Below are 21285 nucleotides of genomic sequence, written 5' to 3'. Positions count from 1 at the left end.
TTTTTTGGTTTTTATTTTTTTAAAGTAGACATTTTGAACTTAATGAACATTATGAACATTAATTGGTCAGGTACATAATAATATAATTAATTGTATTGCAAAAGATTAATTCGAAATCCTTAGCGATTTTTAAAACTAAGACTCTGCCCATATCAAAAATAAAAAGAATATAGACTCCTATACAACCAACAACTATTCAAAATTTCTTCTATTTTGTTCAGTCCATATTTTAATGACTATTTGGAATATATTTTATGGTCGACTTTACTAAAGGCTCTGGATTAAAAAATGCAGGCTGTTCTATTTCTGCAATGAAACGGCGACGAATACGTGATTTTATTCCTCTGAAGTGACAACATATCAGGGATGCCATAAAAGGGACAGTGCCTATAGAGTTTCTCCACTCTCCACCAGAGAGGCCGAGCACCTTTACCATTTGCAGTTTCATACAAAACAGATTAACTTGACGTGTCATGCGTACATTATGCGAAGATCTTCACTCGCATTATCTGCACGCACACATGCAAACAACACTGTATCAGTTTTAATTAAACACGTATAAAACTTTAAATGGAAATCGTTCCCAGGTCACTGTAACCCAGTTTCAGTCGTTGCGTGTTACGCGTGATTTCTTATTATCATAAAAATTCTATCCGTGGCCCCTCGAAACAAAATGATTACTTTGCTTATTATTCTTCGATAGACGACCCCGTTGGTTTAGCATTGCGATGGATTACATTCCACGTGTAAGTTGTATATAGGTACATATCATAGCTTCACATCGAATTCATTTCAAAGTGCAGATAGAACGGTACTTTAATGCCTTAACCCTTACACTAAGTTAATTTTCCTCCATCATTCTTGCTTTACTCAGATACGATTACATATTTTCATTTTATATATGATCATAGTTTAATTTTTTTATTGCTCAAACCTTAACATAGGTTTCTCCTACAGGTGATAGCCTATTTTAACCAATAAGCTAAAGGTCCGCCCATTCACCTTCCCCAAGACGAAAGTCTCGGGGGAATTGTTAGTAATGCAGACTACTAGCTAGCAATTTACCCTATCAGGCCAATACTAAAATAAATATATATTGATATTATTGATATTATTTCCCTCCCCTATTCGTAATATTTATTTTCAAAAATAAGAACGACAAGATCACAGTAGAACGTGATCTGTGGTGTTATATATAAATTAATTACTATTATTTACGTTAGATGATGTTGTAGATAGACGTAGTATAACGTAATCAATAATATTCACGAGAATCAATAAAAATGACACTGAAAAAGTATCTGCTTACTATAAATATAGTATGACTATTTTCAAAACTCATAGATTAAAAATAGTATTTCCAGTCGATAGAACTACTTCTCGACAAATCTTAACAACATTATTTTCAAACGTCATATGAAAATTGACATTCAAACTTTAAAATAAAATAAATAAATTCACAAAAGTACTCACGTATTTTTCCGAAAAACAATCGTACACTGTAAAATCTACTATGAAATAAAAAAGACAAATGACTTTTACCAAAATAAGATTGTAATTTTATTAAAATTTCCTAGAACAGAGTACAATTAAAACTTCATATTTATTTGATACACAGCACAGGTGATGTAGACATTATAACCAATATATTTAAATAAAAAATTATATTATCCAAGGAGTTCCATGTCGTTTTTTATATAAAATTAATAAAAAAAAGCATTTAGTTATTTTTGTAAAAAAAAATCCTTAATCTAAGCTATATTCTACCCACTTTAAAATAACAATAAAAAATTCACAAAAATGTTTACCTATTTATGTATCTTTCACTATATTGCGTTAAATGAGATATAACATTTTTTTTTATTATAAAATTATTTTATTAAATGATATAAATGAAAGTTTTTATTACAAAAGTGTACATTAATTTTGACAATAATTATATATATAATTATAACATTTTACATATATTTCGACTAATAGTCACAAATTTATTTCAACTTAATATTATTATTATGGTAACAGTAATAAATAAAAAATGTTTAATAAGTACTTACTAGAAGATTTAGACCTCTATATTATTATAATATTGAGCTGATAACTAAATCACAGTCTACAATTATATCTTCAATTTGATGAATTTTAATATTTTTTTTAGTCATGACAATTGACAAAACTAATGTTCAATTAATGGAAATATTAATTGATCATTATTTCTTGTTATTTCAACCCTCCAAGGTGGTGGTTTATGTTCTTCGTTAAATGATGATGATAATAAATGAAAATATTAACAATATTTTAATACATGATAACGGAATGGAGGCCCCGCCTGCGCTAAATATTGACAATACACAATCATACCAACCACCAAGTCCTTACGCTAGAATACTCTGTGTTTTAGAACCAGCAACGAACATCTGGGGATACAACCCGGAGTATCCAGACCCGAGCCAATTCAGATAAGTTCAATAATAATAATAATAAAACAAATAATTACAACCCCTATATATAATTGATGGAATGGAAAGTTGAAATCAGTAGATACAGGTAATTCACTGTTACTTTATGGCAGTCTGTGAGGGAGGCTTATATTTTTCAATGGTCAATTAACTCAGATAATGATGTTGTACATAATAATCTGGCAACGATATTTTAAAAATTATGCAGGTACGAATAACAACATTTATTTACCATTTAACTTATACTAAGTATCAATAACAGGAATGTAGAGAATTGCAGACGAATTATAAATTCAGTAGCAAACAACCTTCAGTTTGTAATTTCCATCCATAAAATTGTGCATTTAACGTTTAGTCTGCAGTCTATAAGAATGTAGTATTAGATGTCTACATATTTGTAAAAAGTAGAAAACTCATAATTTATCCGTAGTTCGATTTACAACTAATTTAGTTACAAATATCCACTGTATTAAAGATTTTAATACCATTTTTGACCCACAGAGAAACACATGTACATCTATGTATGTGCTTGTATAAATACTCAGAACTTAAAAATATTTTAACTAGGTAAAAATGGGTTCAAAATATACAACAGGACTTCTCTCATATACTTATAATAAACATAAATATGTATAATAAATTATAGATCACATTTCCTTGGGTACTTCGTTATAATTCGTGCAAAAATTTTATATAAAAATAGGTACATTGTTCTGTTATTCTTTTCACAATTTCATATATATATATATATATATATATATATATATATATATATATATATATATATATATATATATATATATATATATATATATATTTAGGTGTTGTCAAAAAGAGAAGCTAAATAAAAAGAAAATATAATTACAGAGAGAGATTTCTTTATTCAGTCAATACCAAAAAACTATTAAAATATCCAGATTTTAAATAAAACCTCTTATTTACTTTACGCTTTTTTAATTCAGGTACTTTTTACCTTTATAAAATTCATCTAAAGATAAATATAAATAATCTTATTAAATGGTATAATAAAATTTTATGCTGACTATGTAAACCGCTACAAATAATAGGAAGGACAAAAAAGAAAACTATGAGATGTCTTAAAAATTTTCTGCATTACAAAACCTACCCTTTAAACAATCAGCAAACTAATCTATCAATAGAATCGTTTCAGTTAGCGCTCACACGAGAAAGAATAAGACACCAGACATTGCTATCTCATTCTATCTCTATGGACTCGACAGTAATAACGATTCAAAGGATCGTTGTCTAGGAGAATTGAACCGCCAAATACGGTATATGAACTATACTATATAACGGTTGTTCCTTTTCAGTGTGTTGCGTTATTAGAACTACTTACTGGGAATGTAGAATTTATCATGACCACATGTCAAGACGACGTTAACCTTTTAACCGCCCCAATAAAATAAACGCCGTGTGGTCCCGGCATAGAATGGACCAGCCTTCCTATCCCATGAATGTCATAAGAAGTGACTAATTGAACTTAATGGTCGAAGGAGAGGCAGCAACGTCCCACTTAGACTAACTAACTGCTATTACAACCCGCTTGTCAAGCGTGACAACTACTGGCAAAACCTTTTAATAGGAGGAGACCTATGTTCAACAATGAACAGTCGACGGCTGACATAATATCAAAAAAATAAAATACATCCGGTAGTATGTACCGGATTGTACCAAATATGTACATGTATATTGAAAAACAAATATATAAATACGAACATGTATATATTTGTTTTTACATTTATTTAGCAGTCTTATATACTAACATAGTAATAAAATAGACACAGTATATAGAACAAAATTTTACATTTTAATATTACATGTCATAGACAGAAATATTAAAAGAACGACGTACAATATTAAGTTGCCAATTGGAGTCAAGATCTAGTGTCACAGCAATTGCTACAAAACGAAGCGGTGAATAAGTTAATTAACCATTTGATCATTAACCACTTAAGTTATCAAATTTTTATTCAAACCACCTCAAAACATAATAACAAATAATTATAAAAACTAGTTAGATACAGTTGTAAGCAACTGTATGTAAATCCTAAATGAAAATATTTGTATTCTACGACATTCTACAACTTAGTTCATAGAAGCAAACTCCATATTATGAAACTTATAATCTAAGATGAAATTCTGCTGTGTGAACTCTATAATATGGTGAATAAAGATGAATTTTCTATCACAGGCGAATGTGATGACAGAAAAGCCTTGGGCTGAAATTATTAATACTGTTGTAGTGAAAATAACACTCTATTTATTTTAATTAAATCAATAAATTATATTCGATAAGAAAGAGGTTTTTATATCTATCTGATGATTTATTATGCATTTTCTCTGTTATCTGAAGATACGGCACGCGGTCTTCGTCTAGTCAATGCCACTCTATACCCATCAATATCCTTCATCATAATGTCTATCTTAACTCTGATGCGAGGAATAACAGTGGGCTCCCGCTCCCCTACCACTTTGTAAGATCGGAGAATGGTCGACAACGCAGTCTTCATAGACATCAATGCATATTGGTATCCTGCAAGAAATAAAACAAATAAACCTATACATATCCTGTAAATTACGGTCATATTTCTGCTTAAATACGAGCAAATAATACTTTATAAAATTACTAGCTGATTCCCACAGCTTTACCCACATATATTTGTCTATAAAGTATCCTATATATTATATTTATTATTATTGAAAAACGGACTTTTTCCAAGCAGAGAAACCTGTGATACTACAACCTTTTTATGATCTTTTGTGCTCGCCCTTTAAGTTAGATTACAAATATAATCTACCCGTACACAGAATAACATTCCAATCATGGAGCCGTTTACAAGCATTCACATTTATAATATTAATAACTAATAAATATAGAAAGATAGGTACTATATGAAATATTCAGATCGGACGAATTTTTAATGAGTTAAAAAAGTGCTCTCGGTATATGCTGGCGAGGCATCAATGTAAGATCATAGGTGAAAATGAAAACAAGTCAGTTAGCCCATCGTGACGAATGCAACAAGAATTAATCACAGCTACATAGGTCGCTCTGATAAGATACATCGAGGAATGAGCAATGCGGTGGCAATGAGGCTGTGAAATCTCAGTGTTAACAATCTCTTTCCCCCGGTAGGTTTGATAGGGATAGCTAGTAAGTTCCCCATTCAGTGAATAGTAAACAGAGAAAATTGAAGATTCTTATAATGATTAGACTCACCAGGGCAATTTCTAGGTCCACTGCTAAACGGCATGAAACTACAATGGTGTCCCGGATTAAAACGTTCCGGTAAGAACCTATCGGGATCAAAGTGTTCCGCGTCTGGACCCCAATACTTGGGATTACGATGTACCCCCCATATGGAGATAACGACACCTGAACCAGCGGGAAGAACGCGTCCTGAGGCTGGAAATTTAAAAGCAATATAAATGTAAATACTATAAAAGTGTAATATAAGTAGTACAACTATTACAATGTAATAAAAAACTTGTGGTTCAAAATTTTTGCTATTCGAAGCGCATTAATTTCTTTGTCTATACGTGTCCATTGCACGACTAACAGGTATGAGTTTTTTATATTATTGTGCAACCTATATAGTCTAGTGTAGCCATTTCTTGACTCTAAATTAAGCTGACATTATTACGATTCAAATGTGATCATTCTGATAAATAAAACGCTCGGTACAATTTGCACATTGTATACATTTTACACAATGTATGTAACATTATCTATATATAGATAGTATTTAGTAACCAAATAATTTTATTGTTCGCTCAAACAAATAAATAAAAAAGTACAAATGTACTATTATATAGTATTGTTTTGTTTTTTTTTTTTTTTTTTTACTTACGCAAAGTAGTATCTTCCAAAACCTTCCTAATAATAAATGGTACCGGAGGGAATAGTCTTAGTGATTCTTTGGCCACTCTCTCCAAGTATTTTAATTTGGGTAAGTCTTCTTTAACCACAGGACGATCGGAATCACCAAATACTTCATATAACCTGAAAATATGTACTAAAATTAATATAAGAATACGTCATTATATTATTATAAAGTAGCAATTATTATCATGCCAAACTATACCGATCTTAAATATAGACGACGTCTCCATTTTCTGGGCTATCAGCATGTTTACTATTATTATTATATAATTCTAAGTTACTTAAAAAATTATAAAAACTCTTAGATTTATAATATTAGAAAAATATGTACTGTAATCGTCTAACCAAAAGGAAGTTAAACTTGCGATAAACTGGTGTTCAGTACATGATTAGACGTCTTACTACCAAGGAAAGTCAATATTATTAAAAACAAAAAGTTTTTACGTAATACCTTTTATTATAATAATATTCTTTAAATTTTGGTATATAAAATTATAAAAGAAACATATTGCGCTGACTTGTTTAGTCGTATTTAATTACTTAAATATTTTTTCACCATCCAACAGAGTTTACCTATTCTTTGTTATTTAAAAGGAAACGATTACTACTTACTCATTGTAAACATTCTCCTGGATTTCAGGATACATAGATAAGAGCTTAAGTGTATACCCAGTGGCCACAGCGGATGTGTCTGTACCTGCTACAGTGAGAGTCAGTACTTCTTCTCTCAACTCCACATCAGTGTACCCCTGTTCACCACCGGATAGTGTCACCAACAAATCAAGGAACGTTTTACGTCTGTAAGCTTGTAAGTCTATAAAAAAAGAAAAACATGCGCTATATAATGATTTTAAACATAACTTGTTTATATACAGTGTGAAATTTAAATCTTTAGTACCTTTTTAAAAAATGTTCTAACAGTAAAACTGAATATTTTTCATGAAGAAAATAGATAAAAAAGGACAAAATATTTGGAGCCTCATCTATGTTGTTAGTATGGTCAAATTTCTTAATTGTATTTCGGACACATGATTATTTCATTCAGAAATAATGTTCATGTTACATTGACAGAATATTTGTCACAAAACGAGCTCGGACTTAATAACGGTCGGAGATTGGTGAACAATATTGAAGGTTGTAGAACTTCTGCTAATAATATTAGTAGGCAATCTGTCCTACAGCCTCAATGGTCGCGTACTGCGCGGTTTCAGAGATGTTTCCTCCCACGAACACTCAGGTTATGGAATGAGCTCCCTGCCGAGGTTTTCCCAAGAGACTACAGCATGAGGTTCTTCAAAAGGGGGATAAAGAGGTTTCTTCAGGATCGGCAACGCACGCGTAATGCCTCTGGTATTGCAGGTGTTCATAGGCTACGGTAACCACTTACCATCAGGTGGGCTATATGCTTGTTTACCACCTCAGTGGTATAAAAAAAAATGTTGGCAATTGCACGCATGCTAATAGTAGCGAAATTGTACAAAATAATTCTATCAACTAACCAGCGATATGGACTGCTGCAAAATAATACCTAGTTCAGTAAAATATTGATAGAATATTCTCTTATAAGGATGCTAATGATTTAAATTCCAACCTGTATAAAGAATTTATTAAATTTACTTACATTATATATTCAACTCACCATACATTGTCCCGTCTTTAGATTGAGATTCATATTTCTTGATTTCTGTTCTTTTCATTTTAATAATCTAAAAATTTAAAACAATATCAGTATTCTCAAAATATTATACATGGAAAAGCTTGTAAACGTTTTCTAATGTTTAACTATTTGGTACGTTAACACTGATTTAGGCAAGAGTCATTGATAGAATTAGCAAATTTAGAAATAATGTACACCTAATGTTTTACTTTATTCTGCACAACTGTTTATTAACCTATTAAGAAATGTAATCCTTAAGTAAACTTTAGTTTATTGACATCTTTACACCTCTTTAAGAAACAGATACATATGTAGGTACTATTTATCTGCAAAGCTTTTTCATCGCGTTAAGTCCCAATTGTGTATTTAAAAGACTTAACAAACAAAACTGGTGATATATAATAAGAAAAATATAATATTTATTGCTTTATTACTCATTGCTTTACGTAAATGAGGTCTCGGGTTCAATTCCCACACTAATTTAGAAAACATTCTTTTCGAATTTGTCTCAAGTTTTGATATTTTTGAATACCCAAAGAATTAGGAATAAGGATCTAGACAATGACTATTATATACTCATAACACAGAATATCCTAACTTGAGGGCTGCTAGATTAATGTCATTGTGTAGCACTCATTATTGTTATGATATATATTATTTGCCACAATATACCTTATCGGTAAATCCGTGCATTTCTTTTACGCACTTTTGATGCTCAATATACTGCGGGAACAATTTATATAACCAATCAGGCTGTAGCCACAGGTGGAATATCCTTTCACACACCAAATTCAGAATACGATTCATACATAATAAAAATGGTGAATCTGGATTATCTTGAGCATTTATTTTTACTCCCATGGCTGTATCTGAATATAAAAAAATTACGTAAAATAAACAACATGTAAATAATGTATTTACAATAACAGGTTACATAATAATACATGTTGTACAATACAAAGTCAATAAATAATAAATAATCATTTTATACACAATTACACTCACTACCTAGTCATTGATGCAACTTTGATGAAGTTTTCTTAATAAGGCTTATCATTACGTTACAGTTTGTCAACTTCAGGGTCGGCAAGGGCAATCTCATATATAACAAAACAAATAAAACCTACTTCAATTTTATTACATGTATTATATATACTATAGAACAATTAATTAACATTCTCAAAACACGTTCTGTCTCCTTCGAATTATTTTATATTAACAAATCGATAATTTCTATCACTTCGATCATAAAGCCTATAACTAAATATATATTATGATCGAAATATCTTTATATTATCGAATATAAAAATTTCATGATCATCAAAACCTCTTTTAATACAATTGAGGTATAATTATTTTAAAAATGTATTAAAGATTATAATTGTAATAAATTGAACATTTAAATTAATCTAGGTTAAATGTTCGATTTTTTCATCTACTATATTCGATCTTCGATCAATATATAATTGGTCAATCAATTGTAAGCTCTTTGTACTTATTTGCAAATATGCAGCATAGACAAAATCTTGTACATTTAAATTTTTCTTCTCTGTATACATCGATTTTGTATACAATAAAGAGTTTGTTATATCATACTGTACAAACATTATAAGTTTTTACATGTTTACTAAATAAGTTATATAAAAAAAAAAACAAGATTAAGAATAAAATTACTGGAGACTCATAAAAAAAATACTATTAAAAATGTTTGTTATTAAGTTTTACTTGAATAAAAAATATTCTTATTCTAATAAAAACCTTATAACTTACCAAATACTGAGTCTAATGTATAGGTGCTGATAAAAGGCCAAAGACTAAAAGGACCTTTGTCAACTTGATTTTCCAGCCGTTTGGTCAACTTGACACTCTGTTCCGCAAACACCTCCACAAAGTTCTCCACTATTTTTGGACTGAACGCTGGAACTAGGATTTTACGACGCCGTCTCCAGATTGAAACTGTTAACAACAATATATTTTTATTACAAATAATTTATTTACATACATAGTGAATTTGAAATCGTTAACATACTTTGATAGCAGTGACTAACGAAATTCATCATTTACACCAAACAAAATAAACATCAAAACAACCCTTAATGAAGAGGTTTTCAGAAAATAATATGTATGTATTAACGAGAGCTCTCACAAGACACTGCAAACTAAACAAGCAAATGCCCCAACTAGGCTTATGCCTAAAAAGTGTTTGCAGATTTTGTCACGACAAGAAAGAAACGCCGCTGCGCCTAATTTATGGCTGTAGCCCTACATAAACCATATATCTCTTTTGGAAAATACACTTTATATCCTGAAGAGATAAAAAACAGCTGCAAAAAATATCTTAAAATTTCTATCATTATGTAGAATTATGTATAGAATTAGCAACGAATTTTTAAAAAGGGCGAGCATAAAAGATCTTAAAAAGGTCGCATTATCACAGGTTTCTGTAACTGGAAAAAGTCCGTCTTTCAATAATATTAATATTACTGGTTTATTGAAAGGAAATTCTATAAGAGTTACTCTCGCTTTTAATACGTCTTTTCCTGAATATTATTTCTCCACTATAAAAGTTCTTACTGATTTTGCGGGGTTTATTTATTTGCTCTTAACATCTTAACAATTGACTTTGAAATTTAATATATACGTATCATATGGGATGGAGAAGAATATAGACTACTTTTTTATAACAGTAAGATAATAGTGTCCAGAGGGAGACTTTGTACAAAAGTCGATTGCTTGGGTACCTCTGTCCCATTCGTGTATCAACCGTGAAGCAGCTGTATTTGCATGGCTGTGTTTTGGTTTGAAGGGTGGGATATGGCGTGAATTTACTGGGTACAGAGGAATAACACCTGAGTCCTCAGGAATGGCAACGCATGGGGAGTATCATGGGCGAAACAGTATACTATGTTATGTCTATGGTACTGCTCATGTCTATAGGCGACGGTTATCACTTTCCATCAAGTGGACCGTCAGCTTGTTTGCTATTCTAAGTTGTATAAAAAAAAAGTGTATTATAAGTTATTAGTAAATTAAGTACATAGTACTTTTACTAGTGTTCTAAGTGCGAATGTCACTCATTGTTGCAATATTTCGTAAACTGGTTCTTTGCTGCAATGTTTTCCTCCCAAATTTACATTTTTTCAAGGTAATCTCTCATACATCCATTTGTTTGCGGTTTTGACAAATCCTTTACCTACATATTTGTACATTGGCTACAGATCATATTTATTCACCAGTCTTTTGTAGTCTGTTTCCTATTCTATAATGTAATTGTTAACTTAAAACGACCTCGGATTAAATATTTAGTGCATTACTTTACGTAAAAGGAATCGTGAGTTCATTTCTCGGCACAGTATATATAAAAAAAAAACTAAATCGTCGTAAATTTCACTGTGCACGTGTATTCCGAAACGCTTTGTTCATTCAAATTTATCATATAGAGTAAACAGTACACAGTTGCTGTGTGGTCTTAGCATATAATAAGCCACCCCTTCTTTTCCCGTTGGTATCGTAAGAGACGACAAAAGGAACTTAATGGTCGAAAAATGGGTAGTTGTGTCCCTCTTAAAAACATAACTGCGGTTGCCAGCCCGCTTGCTAAGTGTGCCTATATTCAATTGTGGACAGATAATGGCTAATATGATGAAATAATACACTAATTTTAAAACTACTACTACTAAAGTGTTACAATTTTCATTCTTGTTGAAAAATATTTATTTTTATTTATAGGGTATGAATATTTAAAAATTAAAAATGGAATGTTAATTCCTTTGCGCTTTTAGTCTACGTTTATGTTAATACCTGCAAATGAAGGAGATAGATCGAAGTCGAATTAGTTACCCATTCGAAACAATTCATGGTTTCCAAGTAGAAGGGGGTAAGAAACCGGTTAGAAGTTGAGTCAAATACTATTGATAGCAAAGGGGCCACCAAACAAAAAACTTAATTATTATTCTTCGTTAGAAGTTTTTTAATCTTAAAAAATATATGATTCATTAGTTCTGTCTGCTTATTTTTTAAATAAGGAACTTTGTCAACTAAACTTAACTTTGTTAAAGTACCAACTAATGGTCGACCGGTAATCCGTTATGTCATAATTAATAATGTTGCTGAATAGTGTCAAGTGGTTAAAAAATGGCCTTGTATTTTCTAAATACGTACACAATGTATTACATTTTTAAAAGGAATTGCTGTAGACACAACTCGTCAAACAAAAAGTTTGCCATTCTTTGAATTGAGGAAGTTATAAAAAAAACATATAGACAAATAAATAGAATAAATAATAGTACAAGTATAACCTTAGCAAGTATATATATTTTCGACCGGCTTCAAAAAGTAGGAGGTTCTCAATTCTATAATAATTTTATAAGTATTTTTTTTTATATTAACTACCTCCGTAAGTTTTAAACCGTTTTAGAAAAGTCTTATCTTTTTTTATTTATATACTTACAGATTGCTGGAAATTTTATCAATAAAGAAATTCAGTTGTTTAGTTTTTCAATCAAAATAACTGTTTGTCACAGTTGAAGTCGATATTTTTTTTGTGGGACACGTTTTTTAATTATATTATTATACGTCTACGCTGACCAAAACACTTATTTGTAAATGTATCTATTTATCTCTGTGGCGCATCGCACTGAGACTTAAATTATTATAACATGATATAATTTTATTCACGTGAAATCCAAAATGACATCACTTGTTCTTTAGCTTAAAAAATTTCCAAGCCTGTTTTCATTCTAATATGTTAACTTATAACTATATTGAACAAATTATAATTAAGTATGATACAGAAATTAAATAAGTCTAGGTATTCATGTTGGTATTTATTTACACGAAAATCAAACAAATGCAACTAAAATCAAGTAACATACTGCAAATATCCTCGTACAGAGAAACTTATAATATATAATATAAATATATAATAAAACGTATAAAGAACTTGTGGATATATGAGTACTAAAACGTAAATACAAGGGTATTGATTTTTAAATTAAAATATTTAAACGATCTAAAGAACTACCTAAAGGTAATACAACAGTTATTTCCTAATGACGTCATATTAATGTTTTTCAAGTAGGTACCTAAACAATTTAACCAACAAAATAATACATAATGTTGCATACGTGCTGCGAATACAGAAAATACTATTTAACACCACACCGTGGTACGGGGATTTTATCATAAGGTGCTAATATAAACATAATATGATATTCTGTGTCTATTTTATTTAATATACGCTTGTCTTAATGGCTTGCATTGACTGCGTATTACATACACTAGTTTGATCTTCATATAAACAGTCAGTTACAACAGAAAATTATTAAAACAACATTAAAAAAGTTTCTAATACAATTAAATATTTTAAGAGCGATAGGCATTTAAAAAGTAAACTTCTTAAATATATCTTAATCAAGTAAAAATACAATAGTTAGTTTCAACTTTAAACTTAACTAAACAATTACGAAACATCCAATGCGGATCATGGTCAGACAACAGCTGTCACAAAAATATTTACCCATACCGACCATTTACGACATGAATTTTCGTATAGAAAATAACCCTGTAATTATACTCAAGGGCTTTCTAGCGTAGTAAGATTAACTATACATAACTTTGTTAATAAAGTCGTTTCTGGATTATTCGGATTGATAAAATCTAAGAAAACAACTAAAACATGTGAAAATAACCTATTTCTCCACAGCCCCATGCTCTTTATGATTGTATATATTATATAAAGTTTGATTTTTTTTTTAGAAATTGTAGCTGTGACACTATAATTACATACCAATAATGTGTCATTAATCACACAACGAGTATGTGCGTAAATATGTTTTTTCACAGTTAGTGAACAATCTGCATAACTTATGTACACCAATATATACAATACTTTTTACCGAATTTAGCCAATTAAAAATTCAACAAATAAAAAAGTTATAGTAGATAAATAAAAATTACTATTCATTCAATCAAAATTAAATTTCGAAAGTTTTAATATTTAATAATGTATTAATTAATTACTAGAAACCTTAATTTCTGCTATTTGTATGTTTGATAATTAATTTACATAATTTGATTATAAGCGCGAGCTGTATCGTAAGCAATATGACACTATGTATAGATAATATTCATAATATTATATTACATTACTAATAAGAGCTACAGCGTTAACTTGAAAATAATAATCACCTGTATATATTATTTATTTTTATCACCTGTAATATTTATTACGATTTCCAATCTCGATTTGATTTATTCAAAAATCATTCTTACAGATCTCGATGATCGATTTTTAAATCTATATCTACAAAATAGGTTAATTTTTGTCAACACACACACATGAAAAGATCAAAATTGATTTTATAATCGCCGATTTTATTATAGATCGATTAGAACCAATTCGATTGAACATTGAAGAAGATCGATGTTCTTGATCAAGATCAGTAACCTCAATATTATTGCATCGCACTTACCTGGAGCAAATATAGCGCCGTTTCCCACAATTTTCCTAATGAATTGGTGTAGGTCGTCTTTTTCTAAACACGTTTTCAGCACCATTTCCAAATCCACTGGATCAACCAAAACTAGAATAAAAAAAAATATTTAAATAGATTTCTTTCAAGTTTTTACATACAAAGCGTCCTTCCAATGTAAAATTATACTTCTACAAGATTTATCTACTGAGAAGTATTCGTCAGAAACTCTACATCTACTTTAAAAAGTTTTTTAAAAAGTAATTTAGAAATCTGACATTATAAAACTAATTTATTCACTATAACATTTTTTCATTCATTCTAACCGTTAACTGTCCACTGGTGAACATGGGCCTTCCCTATAAAAGCGTTTTGCCAGTAGTTGCCACACTTGGCAGGCGAGTTGGCAAAAGCAGTTAGGCTTTTAGAAATGTTTTAAGAGGGACGCCATTGCACATCCCTCTACCATAAAGTTCCTTTAATTGCTTCTTACGATATCCACAGAAAAGGAAGGGATGCCTAATATTATTCTATTCATTGCCAGGACCACACGGACTGTAACCATGTAACTCAGTATTCAATATTTAATATAGCTAAACACTATAAAATAAATGCACTATCAGAATGATGGCTGTTTATTTCTCCGCTTATTTATTCTAAACTATGCAACCGATTTTAATATGTATTTCATCGTCATTTGTATATTATTTTATAGATCTAGGAATTATCGCTAGTTTGGTTAGGCTTGTTAATATAAGAGAAAAAAGACAATAATTTATAGTAATCTTAGGGATTCTTCATACTCGTGAACGGATCCTTTTCAAAATATGATGAAGACACTAGATGATGGATACAAAATATATGTTCATCATATAACATAGTATGTAAATACCGTAAACTGTTTTAAATTGCACACCTATAACATAAACATATTTAAGGTTCACAAGGAAGTTGGGGAAGATTGTAATGTCACATGTTATAAGTGACACTTTATATTCACACCGGCATTTTTAGATACCTACTTATATTCATATCCCGTAGTAAACGTGATTTGTATTGCTTGTGTCCATTTAAACAAAATTAATGATATAACAGAAGGACGTATTATTTCACGAGGAAGAAATCGCTAACTTTCCGGTAGGTAATGACAATAATATGAACATTTAAGAAATAAAAAAATTCAATATTTCAAAATAATATATAGGTATATATATGTATAGGTATATATAAGTATATATTCTATAGGTAAAATTATTTTTAAAATTTGTTAATTATTTTTTGAGCTTTCTTCTTTTTAAATTAGTTTCAATGTGTACTGCTTATAACGTGAAAATAAATAGACCGTATAGTGTGTAACTAATAGCCAAATTAGTTATTTAATTTATTGTCAATTATGGTAAAAAATAAAGTACACACACATCATATTATACCTACATCATTATGTAACCCTCGAACCCAAATAATAGCTTAAATGCGAGGTCACATGACGTAATCATATCAGATAGAGCCAGATAAATATCCTATAAAGCACGTAGACAATTTTGCAAAATTCGTCACTAGACGTGCTGACGTTTTAGACGTTTTCTTGGCGTACTGTTCTTGATATCTAGTGTCATAAATATAAGTACTGAAATCGTTACGTAAATGTCACATAAAATCTCGTCAACACTGTACTGTATACCAATTTTTGTGTCTTCTGAATCGTTTTTTTAATTTATGAAAATGGCATTACAACCCGCCTGTGCTATTGATTACCAGTCCTTCCATAAGGGATGATAGATGAGAATGAAGTCAATTGGCTCGTTGTGACGAATTCAACAGAAATTAACTACAATGGTTTTAAGAGGGGACCGCGTAGAAATTAACCATATCCCCGATTTCAATGAGTTAATCGTATTTTCGAATAACTCTTGACTATTATTCGTATAAGGGTGACACCCCTGGATGATAAGAGTTTTTGGATGGTATAGGAACGTGTTAACATGAAAATTCAGTTTATGATAAAATTTAATCATAAGACCCTCAACGGGTTTAAAAACTATACGGTGGCAACCCATTCAAACGTTGTTTGAATGGGTTGTCACCGTATAATTTTCAGTATATAATTTTTATATATGTTTTTGCTTTATAAACGAAAACTACTTATATCTTGATAAAACTAACACTAACAAATAATAATATTTTCAATTAAAAAAGTATTATGACAATTGGTGCAGACTTGGAAATGAGTCATATTGGGTAACATACAAAAATACAACCAAATTAATAATACATTATAGAGTTTTCTTTTATAGAAATGAGTATAACTGTATCACATGAAAAACATACCAAAATATAGTATATGATTGAGCCACCCCCTAATTATTCCACCATTTTCCATTGCTTCGTAACTGAAGTTCTGCAACGATGACATTATGTCTGCAAAACAAGAGAACCACTTAGTCAACTCTATTATCAGTAATCAACAAATCTTAGTAATATATACCTAGTAAAAAATCATAGTACATACGTGCAAATCTAACATTTTAATATATTTTAATTTATTGTACATAAAAATCAGATGAATGTAGTAGAATCAATGGTGTCATCTTGAATACTATGCAGTCCATATATATTATATTTCTAAGATCTATATGAAGAGCAGAGCATGCGTAAACGACGCTGCATCGCCCTAGTTTGTTGTAAAGATTGACGTCAAACAGGGTTGCGTGACTAGATTGTATCTAAATAAATGTCGCAAAAGTACCTGAGTGAGAAAATGCGAATGAGTGATTTTGTCATTAACTGACCATGCTATGCAAAGGAAACAATAATACTCGCTAGTTGTAAAATGAATCTGCTCATGTCTATAGGCGACGGTTACCACTTTCCATCAGGTGGACCGTCAGCTTGTTTGCCTTTCTAAGTTGTATAAAAAAAATATATAAAGAAAACGAAAATTCTAGAAGTACTACAAAGCTTATGGTAGATAATGAGTTATTGGATCAATATGTACTAGTAAATAGTAATACAGTAGACGTAGAAAGATGAGTGAATACTGGAAATAGAATGAATAGCGTTATGGGGGCGCTACTTGACATTCACAATTTGTGCTAAAAGGCGCATTTGGCAATATACAATTCCATAGTTGTCCCCACATTGTCATATGGTAGCGAGAGTTGGGCAATAATATTAAAGCGGTCAAGATGCGAATATTGCACATCATTTGTATTGTAAGGATAACAGGTTAAATTCATAATCCAGTAATATGAGGGCAAGTTAGTTTATAAATGGCAGTGTAATAAGAAAATATAAGACAGAAAATAAAATATAGTTTTATTAAAAAAAAAAGGATTTATTTCAATAATAAGATTGTATTCCACAAAAAAAGCGATTTCAGTTTTGTTAAAACTAGTTATTTTAATTTAAAACTAAAGTAATGAATTAATTTTGATAAAATTTCGATGGGCCCAATCTGTAAGTATAGAGATAAAAAATATTCTATATCGATTTACAAATGATAGAGTTATGAAGTAACAAACATAAAATAATACAAATCTCTTTCTTTTTTAATTCGGTTGAAAATAAGAAAGGGCATACTGCAATAGTTTGAACGTATAAAATTATAACAAATGAATAGTTGCCGAAACAATGTAAAAGTGAAAGGACACAGTTACTGGGGGAAACATAGACTAACCTATAACACTAACCATTAGATAAACCGTGTGCAAAATAAATATATGAAAAGAGTTATGAAAGTGAATGAAATCAGAAATATATTTAAAGAGGCCTTTACACTCTATTCACTGTACTTATACAACAAAGAAATTGGCGTAAAGATATATTTATATTTTTGGCCACATTAATGTCCAAATATATTTAAATTGACACTTTTTAACTACCGCACTCCACCCTTCAAATCGTAACACTATCATGAAGGTACAGTAATTGTTCGACAGCAGAAACATGTATTTATATATCAAACACTTTCTAAGATAAATTTCTTTGGCATATCTAAACACAGAGGTTTCGAATTTCTTTTTACATAACATATGTACATGAAGAATGCCGAAAATACTTTTGAGACAATAATTAAAGGATTCGAATAATATAAAGCATTATTACATAAATGCGTCCAATAAATACATATAACGCAGATTTCCATTTTTATTTCAGTTATTATTAATTAGCGGCTCGTCCCGACTTCGCACGGGTGGACATTTTTACATTTTAAAAAGTGGCCATTAAGGCTGCAGACGCGACGGAAGCTTAAAAGTGGAGTAACTTCTCCCGTTTTCCCAACATTTTCCTTCACTGCTCTGCTCCTATTGATCGTAGCGTGATGATATACTATAACCTGCCTAGGAGTATGAAGACTAATTGTACCAAGTTTCGTTAAAATCCGTCTAATAGTTTTTTATTCTATAACGAACATACAGACAGACAGACAGACAGACAAAAATTTTACTGATTGCATTTTTGGCATCAGTATCGATAACTAATCACCCCCTGATAGTTATTTTGGAAATATATTTCATGTACAGAATGTGACCTCCCTACAGATTTATTATAAGTATAGATAAATATATCTTACATAGTTTTAGTACCTTTTTTGGACAGTCTTAAAATTGGTAATGAATAAATTCATAATAAAAGATTTTATCCCACTAAAACCGACTTCAATTATAACAAAATCAGTTATTTTAATCAAAAAACTAAACTACTGAAGCGATTTCGATAAAATTTCTATGGAACCAACCTGTACGTATAGCATTTTTGATAAAAAAAAAGAATTTTCCAATACAGTTTAGAACTGACGGAGTTATGAGGTAACAAACTTAAAAAAAAAAACAATTGAGAACCTTTTTCTTTTTAAAGTCAGTTGAAAAAAGGTTAGATTTTCATTGACATCAAATTTCCTTATGGTTTATTTTTTTATTTTTTGGTTTTATTAAAAAAACTCTTAATTAGGAACCCTTAATCACGAAATAATCAACTCGGAATGAAACGAATATTAATATATTGATATTGGACATTAATTTAAAAATGTATTCGGTTCTAATGGCGATTTCAACATTATTTTTTTTGTACTGGTTTCCCATCACGAGGACAAGAGGTCTCAGCCTGTATCTACATAGTCAAACAATTTATAGTTTTATTTAACCGAACGTAATCATTTAATTTTACCCCTTCTTACCCCATACAGCCAGCTTCTCATTTCACATAATTCTTTGAATGAAGGGGTAAAATAAATTTCTGTAAATATTAGGAATAAAGGGCACAACACAAGTTAAACGAGGGTAAAACCCCCTTTAACTCTTCTAGTAAAACATCTTAAACCATAAAATCCCTTTACCATCACATCAAAATTTTTATTTGCATTAAAATTGCAATAAATTCTATTACCTTTCGAGGAGGAATTACAGGACACTTCCTCCCCCCTACTACCATCTAATTATTACCCCCAAATTCGATGATAATCTAATATTTACATCTACATGGCTAATAATAAAAAATAATTTATGAAATAAATCGTAAAATTATCATAACATCCCACATAGTGAATACGAATCACGTAACATAAATCATATTTATCCACAAAATTAAATATTTATTATTAAAAAAAAAAAAAACAGTATAAGCCACTTACCCTCGGTGTTCCCTACGAGCGTATGTGCTACACCTATCAAGGGGAGCTCCCCTTTTGGTCCCGGTATCATGGAGGCAAGTTTATACATCCTTCGCCTCCGATACCTAAACACCACAATCCACAGGACCACCGCGATAACTAACAGATACAACAACATTTTACATCCACACTCGTGTCAGTTGACGGTCAAGAACATATTTGAGCCGCACTGGCACATATACGGCGTATATATTGTAGTAACAAACTAGGCCATTTTAGCTATGTATTTTCCTTCAGTGAACATTCGTAGCATAGCGTGCACTATAGCAAACACTTGGGGTCAGCAAGTTCATGGCGAGGATGCAACCTTCTTGATACAAGGAAGAGCTCCAATTATTTACTATTAACTCGCTATATATTGTAAACACCATGAATATTTCACATATATCCGTTACTATATTATACAATTATGTAAAATTCTCATCAAAAGTGTAAATGTACAAAATAAATAATACTATATACTGCAATATAATTTAATAAAAATAAACAAACCAATAATTAATTTGAGTGGTAAAAATAAAAAATGGATTAATTGCTCGAATGTTTCAATTTGTTACTAATTTTATTTTTAACAAATCTAGGTTATCTTTTCAACCGACTTCAAAGATGGAGGTTTTTATTTCGGTTATATCTTTTCTATGTTACCTCATAACGCCATCACTTATAAACCGATATGATTTTTTTCTTCTGAAAAGATAATATGTACTTATAGAATGTTTCCATAGAAATTTTATGAAAATTGGTTTAGTAGTCTTTAAATCAAAGTAACAAGATTTTGACAACATTGTTTTTTTTTAATTATCATTAACTTCTCTTGAAACAAATAATATAATTATTCAAAAAGCAGGAGAAACAAGTTGTATGGAAACTAAATCCACTCAAACAAGTACTTAGGTTACTCTAACGATATTTTTTAATAAATGTAATTGGTTGACGGGAATTCAATGAGCAAAAAGACATAAGTATTAAGAATATTTTTGATAATATATATATGTACGTAGCCTTTTTTTCATAATAATATGAAAAAAAGGCTGCGTTCATTAAACTTATGTTATTATTACTATTAGTAAGTACAGGCCGATGACTTACGCCTCATATGATTTTTTTTATTACGCTTATTAGATAGA

The 21285-nt window shown here is 30.1% G+C and overlaps 1 protein-coding gene across 1 annotated transcript; it reads right to left on the bottom strand.

Moving 5' to 3' along the window:
- Positions 1 to 1532: 1532 nt before the first annotated feature.
- Positions 1533 to 20919, bottom strand: LOC113520138 (cytochrome P450 4C1-like). Its single transcript, XM_052894878.1, has 10 exons — positions 20120 to 20919; positions 16819 to 16908; positions 14491 to 14601; positions 9788 to 9973; positions 8690 to 8886; positions 8000 to 8066; positions 6973 to 7174; positions 6329 to 6480; positions 5698 to 5883; positions 1533 to 5010 (listed from the first exon to the last, which is right to left on the bottom strand). Exons 1-10 carry the CDS (start codon positions 20274 to 20276, stop codon positions 4805 to 4807), a joined length of 1554 nt encoding a protein of 517 aa, XP_052750838.1. The 5' UTR covers positions 20277 to 20919; the 3' UTR covers positions 1533 to 4804.
- Between the last annotated feature and the right edge of the window lie 366 nt (positions 20920 to 21285).

This window comes from Galleria mellonella, unplaced genomic scaffold (genome assembly GCF_026898425.1).
Source record: "Galleria mellonella isolate WM207_F2 unplaced genomic scaffold, CSIRO_AGI_GalMel_v1 utg117, whole genome shotgun sequence".
Classification (NCBI taxonomy): Eukaryota; Metazoa; Arthropoda; class Insecta; order Lepidoptera; family Pyralidae; genus Galleria; species Galleria mellonella.
The sequence above is the reverse complement of the archived record's forward strand: the minus strand, read 5'-3'. Positions and strand labels throughout refer to the sequence as shown.

What these genes read in the sequence shown, in the direction of transcription:
- LOC113520138 (XM_052894878.1), bottom strand. Translation starts at nt 20,276, where the DNA reads ATGTTGTTGTATCTGTTAGTTATCGCGGTGGTCCTGTGGATTGTGGTG. An exon ending in CGGCGCTATATTTGCTCCAG is followed by an intron (nt 9,974 to 14,490) that starts GTAAGTGCGATG and finishes TGTTGTTAACAG; the next exon opens with TTTCAATCTGGAGACGGCGT. An exon ending in TGGACCTAGAAATTGCCCTG is followed by an intron (nt 5,011 to 5,697) that starts GTGAGTCTAATC and finishes TATTTCTTGCAG; the next exon opens with GATACCAATATGCATTGATG.